We start from the raw sequence: 7,664 nt of genomic DNA on the forward strand, positions 1-7,664 counted from the left end.
CTGGGTCCCTTGGAGTAACCTCTTATCTTCACTGAGTACTCCTTCCTTTTCACAGGGTTTTATCGTCAGCTCTCTATCTTGGGTGGGGCACCCAGAACCTAGTCTGTGTTGGGGAAAGCCCAGACACTATACCCAGATTCTAGACACTGCCAGAAACCTGTCATCTCTGCCAAGAATCTTATAGCCACCTTTTCTGAGGAACGTGGGTAGTATGACGTGTGTGGAGAGAAGAGACGCCCCTACTGGACAGTCCACGGTGTGGAAGGAGTGGGTGTACGGGCTCACCAGATCTTATCTCCTCATATCCTGAACCGTGGATTTGGAGGGAATTTGCATAGACCCTACAGCTCCGGTAAACCTCTGGTAAACCGGATATGATGACAGCCTGTAACTTCACATTGTAAACTTATACTCAGAAGTTTGGGGCCAGTCTGGTCTACACACTGAGCTCCAAAGTAGTCTGAATTCTATTTAAAAACAAAAACAAGCAACCAACCAACCAACCAAACAAAAAACCTCCCTGTTGAGTTACGGAGAATAAAACACAGCAAGTTTTGTGCTGTACAGAAGCAGCAGTATTCTGTCCCTTAGCTCTATTGTTTGATCTCCCTTTGTTTGAACTCGAGTTTCTCACAGCATTTAGTTGGACCTCACCAAGCCATAGACAGGGCTGTCTGGGAGCTGACTGTCTCTGTTTACCGACTCAAGAGGGTAATTTCCCCAACTGGCGATCACTCAGAGATTAGGCAAAGATGGGATGAGCTCATTTGATTACAAAAGATTAGATGTAACCTGAACTCTTTTAGCGGTGGTGACCACAGTGCACCGCCTTAGTTCTTAAGCGCCCCATACCTCCCCCTAAGTCTTTCTCCAGATCTCACAGCACAGCACCCATCTTCACACACAGTGTCCTGCAGTAAGAGAGACCCAATACAACGTCCGATCGGCTAGGAGCGGCTAACTAGGGGGACCAGCCTAGACCTTGCCCCCGCGCTGTAGTTCTAAGGGGAGATAAGCACACCCATCCCCAAAGAAGCAGAGGGAAGACAATCTGGTCTCAAGTTGTGGGAGTCTCATCCACATTCCTTCTTAACTTGCCCCCAACATAGTCTTTTTCTCTACTAGTCTCTAGGTCCCTCCCCACTCGGTCACGTCAGTCCAGAGTCTGTACACTTCAATTAGTCCGTCTAGCTGCTCGTCTCACATCCAGCGATGCGATTGGTCAATTCTAGGAGCTCCCGCCCAATTTTCCTGGAAAGTTCTTGGAAATCTGTCAAAGGTGTTTCCTTTCTCGGTTTAAAGCACTAGACGCCTGCGCCCCTGTTCCCCTCCAGGCAGCCGCAAAGCCCGCGGTTCTAGGAAGATGCGGCTTCCGGGAAGGGCTGGGACGCAGCGGACAAAAGATTAGGAGGCGCCTGGCCCCGCCCCACCCGCCCAGCCCGTCCCCCCTCGTTCTTCCAAGCTGCTCGCACCACAGCCTTTCAGTCCCTGATCGCCGCCGGTGCGTCCCGGAACCCTGACCTTCGCACCCCTGGCACCCACTGGCTCCATTCTCCTTCCATCCCGCCGAACTCCGACTCTCGAGCCGCCGTTGCCTCTGGGACATGGTCCTCTGCGTACAGGGGTAAGCTCAGTTCTTTCCCTACCCAGACTCCATGCGGGAAGCACGGAAGATCACAGGCCTCGAGTTAGCTGCGGGATTTGGGAGGGCTTGACCGGCTGAAGATGATGAAGTGCTAAAGAACTTAGAGTGGTGCACCTAGGATACCCACACACACACTTAGTATGGATAGGAAAACGGAGCCGGCGAGCAGTGGGAGGAGCCCCCATTTCTGAGTTCTCAGTTAGCGCCAACTGTAAGAGGTTCTCCAGGATGGGACTCACAAGTCTAGACCTCTGTTTGAGCTCATAGTTTACCTAGCTTTCCGGCTCCGTACCTATCGGTGACCTTGAGCCAGCCCTTAGACCTCTCTGTGTTCAGAAGTTCATTCCTCCGTCTCAGGCCAGCGATTAGGTTCTTGGGAAGCCAGCCTGAGGTCTTTGACTCTCCCCAGGCTGGCACCTAATAAACAGTACCCCTTAGGAGCGCCCCACAACCTTCTCTTAGCTCAGATTGACGTCTCAGTGTGATAAAGACTTCAACCTGTCTTCTCCAAGGTTTCCCTGAGGCATGGAATATAGGACCATGGTGAGAGTGGGGCTTTGATAAAACAAAGTCTTGGCACACCTGTTTACCCTAGGTTTCAGCGTCCCCTTCAAACACTGATCAGTCAGGAATTCAGGAAAGCCCAAGAAAAGAGGAAATGTGTGTGTGTGTGTGTGTGTGTGTGTATGTGTGTGTTGTGTTACAAATCTAGGGAGGTTGTGATCCAGTAGCAATTGTTATAACTGACATGGGAATGATGCCAAGTGAGGAAGAGTGGAAGGTGGGGCCAGGCTGAAGTGCCCTTGCTCTAAGCAGCCCTGAGTCCCAGGAAGAGAATGTGCGTGGAGCTGCGGGGAAGACTATTCCCTAGTAGTTCCTACCATGTTACTTTATTCTCTGAATTCTCGGGCTCTTCAGCAGACCCACACATCCTACCTTCCTTCTTGGGTGCCCCCACTTCTCCATTCTGGATCTCCAGAGCCTCTTTGACTTTTCCTTAACTGAAGGCCCCTGGGAACCTCAGGACCAGTGTTGGGGTGTTAGGGAACCAAGTTCTTTAACAGACATATGTATCCCATCCTCCCTGGGCTCGGTTCATCTCATTGGCATGTGTCCTCAGGCGGGACTTCATGGCTAGACTCCAAAACATGCACACACAGGTTCTTGGAACACACCAGTCCTCACCCCCACCATGATGACACAGAGGTAGACACACCCCTCCTTAGATATTTAGTCCCTCCCCGCAACCTTTGGGGATTAGCATAGTCATTCTATACTTAGATACCATACTAGCTCCAGAGATGCCTACTACATATACAGTGTGGGACCTATGGAAGGGACCTAACTAAGCTGTCTGGTCATAACTACCACAGAGGCTGTGGAATGACTGGCTAGCCTGGATCAAGCTATGGGCCCCAGCAAGCAGGTCACTTCAGAATTCTGCCTATAGCTCACTAAGTGGGATTCCAGAGCTCTCCTAGCTCGGTTAAGAGTGGGTGTGGAAAAACCCTTGGCAGGCTATAGGTGCCAGGGCCTGTCACCCCTTCTCCTGAGTGGTCACAGGACTATGACCTTCTAAACACTACTTACACTGTCAGGTCTGGCTTCTATCCTTGCTGACTGCTAGCAGAGCCTAACCACCCCTTGTTTACAGCCAATACCTGATACAGTGTTGCCTTCCCCAGCAAGTGTGGGCTGAGCCTAGGGTTTCATTCTTTTGAGGTCTTAAGATCTAACCGGGGACATATTTTATTAGAAATTAAAGAGAGCCAACTATTTTTTTCCCCAGAAGAAGGGCCCCTGGATCACCAGCTGGGTGGGCTTCTACTAGGAAGATTTACCCTAACCCCAGCCCTCTAAAGTTGTCAAACCCCTCAGGGCAAATAGGCCATCATCTGGAAGGAGGAGAAATTACAGCCCAGAGAGGAGTAAATTGTACATGAAAAAAAATAAATAACAGGGCTGACTCCATAGGGTGGAGTCTGGAATGTGGGTTGAGTACCCTGCCCTTTGCTGGGAGCTCATGGTTATGAGAGATGAAATTCATCAATGCCTGTAGAGGACACTGCCTTCCCTCAGCAGGGCGGAGCAGAGCCCGGGATGGGAATCTGGCTGGTATGGGTAGGACCTTGTTTTAAGTTTTGAAGTCCTAGACAGTCTGTACTGTGGTCCCCCCAACCCCTAACAGATATTCCTATTGACAGGGGGCTACCCTGTAACCTTAGGCTTTCTACGGTAATCTTGAGGTCTTTCTGAGAACACCACCCTAGTTCATTCTGTGACTCCACCAGATATAGTGGCATTTAACAGGCTACCTCAGCCAGGAGACAGCTTTTGAATTGACAGGTTCCCCGTTCTTGGTAGGAATGTTGGAAGCACTCTTGGGGAATGGTCTGTGATTTTGGTAATACAACTCAAGGGTTAATTTGTATATTGTAAATGTAGTAGAGAAGAAAAGAATGTTTTAGAATAGGTTCTGTGAAAGTGGGGCTGTAGATAGCTCAGTGGTAAGAACACTTGCTTCGCATGTGCGAGCCTCTAAGTTCAATTCCCAACATTACAAAAAAATAAGAAATTTATATCTAGGAGCTGGGTATTGTGGCATTTGGGGAGACAGAGGCAGGTGGATCTCTGACTGTGAGGCCAGCCTGGACAATATAGCAAGTTCCAGGCCAGCCAGGCCTACAGCGTGAGACCTTGCTTAAATATGCATGTATTTGGAGAGAGCAGTCACAGAACTTTTCTAAAATCGGAGAACATAGTGAGACCTCTATTGCCTATCTGCCCACTCTAGATCTTGTCCTTTGCTGGCTGTGGAGCAAATTGGGCGGCGGCCTCTGTGGGCCCAGTCCCTGGAGCTGCCCGGGCCAGCCATGCAGCCCTTACCCACTGGGGCATTCCCAGCGGAGGTGACAGAGGAGGCCCCTGTCCAGTCAGAGAATGAACCGAAGGTGCTAGACCCTGAGGGGGATCTGCTGTGCATAGCCAAGACATTCTCCTACCTTCGGGAATCTGGTGAGTCTCAGGGGAGACACAGACCTTGTCCTGGGAAGTCTGTGGCAGAGCTTAGCTCTTTGGATTTGGAATCTGATTTGGGAAGCATGGTCTGGCCCCTAAAACTGATGGTATAGATACACGTCTCCAGAGAAATGTAAAAGGACACTTCATCCTGACCTACCCTGGGTTGGTGTGCTCTTAGGTAATTTCCACTCTGACTGGTCCTCTTCTCTACTTGCCTAGGGTGGTACTGGGGTTCCATTACAGCCAGCGAGGCCCGGCAGCACCTACAGAAGATGCCGGAGGGCACATTCCTAGTGCGAGACAGCACTCACCCCAGCTACCTGTTCACACTGTCAGTTAAAACCACTCGTGGCCCCACCAACGTACGCATCGAGTATGCCGATTCTAGCTTCCGGCTGGACTCAAACTGCTTGTCGAGACCACGGATCCTAGCCTTCCCAGATGTGGTCAGTCTTGTGCAGCACTATGTGGCCTCCTGTGCGGCTGACACCCGGAGTGACAGCCCAGATCCTGCTCCCACCCCATCCCTGCCTATGCCTAAGCAAGATGCACCTGGTGACTCAGTGCTGCCTATCCCTGTGGCTACTGCTGTGCACCTGAAATTGGTACAGCCCTTTGTGCACAGGAGCAGTGCCCGAAGCTTACAACATCTGTGTCGGCTAGTCATCAACCGTCTGGTGGCCGACGTGGACTGTCTACCACTGCCCCGGCGCATGGCCGACTACCTCCGACAGTACCCCTTCCAACTCTGACTGGGCCAGGCACCCTACCCTGCCTCACACAGTTACATACTGAAGGGGACACGGGCCCCAGCTGGACTTGGGGTCCTGCTGTTCCTTCTTCAGTCATCCTGGTGCCTGCATGCATGTGACAGCTGGACCAGAAAGTGCCAGCAAGAACAAGGAAGGTGGAGGAGGGGTTGTCACACAACTGAGGTCCATGCCTTCAGGTCCCACATGGTTCTTTGCAGTAAGCCACGTATCAGAGCAGATAGAGACAGGCAGGACCTTGTCTCTCTCTAGGGGCTGGACCTAAGCCTCCATTCACTTGCCTGCTCTAGCCTCTTGAACTTGTCTATTCTCCCAGCCCTGGTTTCTCAATGTGCTGAGTAGGGCAGGCCCCCTACCCATCTATAGAGTAGCAAGCCTGTTTCTGGGAGAATATCAGCCAGAGGTTGATCATGCCAAGGCCCCTTAGGGGGAAGCAGGCTGGGCTAGGGGACTACACAGTTATACAGTATTTATTTATTTATTCTCCTTGCAGGGGTTGGGGTTGGGGTGATGGCATGAGCCATTCCGATTCTCTGCCCTAAGCCCTGGGTGGTCCAAAGACCCCCAGCTCTGGTTCTTCCCTGTGGAGACCCCCATCCTGAGACATTTTTGGGCCCAAAGTAGTTCTGAATGTGCTGGGCCTGTCCACCTGCATATGGATGTGCCCACCCTTTTCTGCCGAGCCTCTTTTGGGAGGCTGAGTGACCAGACAGACAGGAGCCAGAAACACAAGGGCTCCCAGTCATCTCCTCACAGGGCAGCGCCATGGCTGCATAGAGCTGGCTTCTCTATGGTGCAGGCCCCTGCCAAAGGGCATGTGCTGGGTCAGGAAGGAGGTGCTAGTCCAAGGGCCGCAGCTGCAGCTCTTTGTGTCTGCTTCCTGCCCAGGAGGTTGCCTGCACGTGAGAGAGGGATAAATACATACATACCTTACGAGACTTTATAAAACAAGTATTATAACACAAGAACCAGTTTGGGAGTTTTTCTTCCATTGATTTTTTTTTCTATAATGATAATAAAATTATGCCTTCCACTTATGGAGCCTTCAATGGGGCGTCTGGAGTTGTGCATTTAATTCTAGTGTCACAAACCACTTCACATCTCGAAAAGTCAAAGCTCAGAACTTTAACAACTCCATAGTCTCTGCCAGGGGACTGCAGGGTGCCTTCACCCTTGTTTCCCTTGGGAGATGAGAGACAGGGGGTGACTCATTGGCATGCCTTCTGGGGTACTATCCATTGCACTGCTGGATATGTGGGGAACAGGCAGCAGAGGAGCTCCAAGCCCAAGAGGAGAGCCCCATTCAAAGTGGGCATGGCAGGCAGTAACTCGACAAGAGGAGCCACAGAACTCAGACTGGCCTTGCAAGGAGAAAGTAGAGTGGAAAAAAGTGTACTGAAGTGCAATGAGGATTCCAGACATGGACCTGACAGGATTCTTCTGGGCAGTGGGTAGGTCAGTTGAGTCAGAATTCTGGCTCAGGCTCTTTGGAGTCAGAGGACCCTCTCCTCTTAGTCAAGATCTTGAACATCAGAAATACAATGAAAATGAAAACCTTGTCCAGGGTTGAAGGTCTGACTCGGAATATGCAGGCTGCTGGGATCCTGCTAGAATATGAGGGCCTCACAGCAAAGCGCCTCCAAACTGTACTCCTGGCCTTTTAAACTGTGTTTTAGAAACAATTCAGGATGTGTTCCTAATCCTCAGATCATTATAAGTTGCAAATTATAAGAGGCCAGTATAGTGGCTTGAGAGCCAGAAGCTCTCAGGATAAGGCATCGTGATAAGGAAGAGGCTAAAACAAACAACCAGAATCAGGGCGGCCCTTGACTGGGGACAAGGACAGTCATGACAAAGAATAGGAATGACACTGTGAGGGATAGAAAGATGGCTCAGTTAGTGCTTGCTACTCTTTCAGGGAATCAATGTTCCCAGCTCCAGAGGAACCAATGGGTCTTCCAGGTCTCTGCACCTACACGCACGCAAACATACGCACAAAAAGTAATACTACTTTTTTTTTTTTTTTGTAAGGAATGGCATTGGGCTAGAGTGAAGAGGTACATGGAGGGAGGACGGATGGTATTTGTAAAAGCCGTGAGTAGTGTTCAAGCCTGCCTCCTCAGCCTGACACTGTCCCCACAGCTGGTGGCAGCTGGTAAAAACCTTTGCTGGCTGTGGGGCCCAACAGTGTACCTCGCCCAAGTGTCACCATGGCCTTGGTAGGGTCT

General features: G+C 50.9%; 1 protein-coding gene across 2 annotated transcripts; it reads left to right on the forward strand.

The window, feature by feature from the left end:
- The first annotated feature begins 1,443 nt into the window (after nucleotides 1–1,443).
- On the forward strand, nucleotides 1,444–6,485 carry Cish (cytokine inducible SH2 containing protein). 2 transcript variants are annotated; one of them, XM_028756754.1, is made up of 3 exons: nucleotides 1,444–2,867; nucleotides 4,436–4,660; nucleotides 4,886–6,485. In XM_028756754.1, the coding sequence occupies exons 1-3, from the start codon at nucleotides 2,714–2,716 to the stop codon at nucleotides 5,416–5,418; spliced, it is 912 nt and encodes a 303-aa protein (XP_028612587.1). In that variant the 5' UTR covers nucleotides 1,444–2,713; the 3' UTR covers nucleotides 5,419–6,485. The 2 variants fall into 2 exon arrangements, with proteins under 2 accessions (XP_028612587.1, XP_028612586.1); XM_028756753.1 differs by having other exon boundaries at nucleotides 1,444–1,624; nucleotides 4,440–4,660.
- The last annotated feature ends 1,179 nt before the right edge of the window (nucleotides 6,486–7,664 follow it).

This window comes from Grammomys surdaster, unplaced genomic scaffold, assembly GCF_004785775.1.
Source record: "Grammomys surdaster isolate TR1022 unplaced genomic scaffold, NIH_TR_1.0 126131, whole genome shotgun sequence".
Lineage (NCBI taxonomy): Eukaryota > Metazoa > Chordata > Mammalia > Rodentia > Muridae > Grammomys > Grammomys surdaster.

Coding starts and splice junctions, on each gene's coding strand:
- Cish (XM_028756754.1), top strand. CDS start 2,714: ATGTATCCCATCCTCCCTGGGCTCGGTTCATCTCATTGGCATGTGTCC. Junction 2,868..4,435: donor AGAGGTAGACACACCCCTCC/TTAGATATTTAG, acceptor TATCTGCCCACT/CTAGATCTTGTCCTTTGCTG. Junction 4,661..4,885: donor CTCCTACCTTCGGGAATCTG/GTGAGTCTCAGG, acceptor CTACTTGCCTAG/GGTGGTACTGGGGTTCCATT.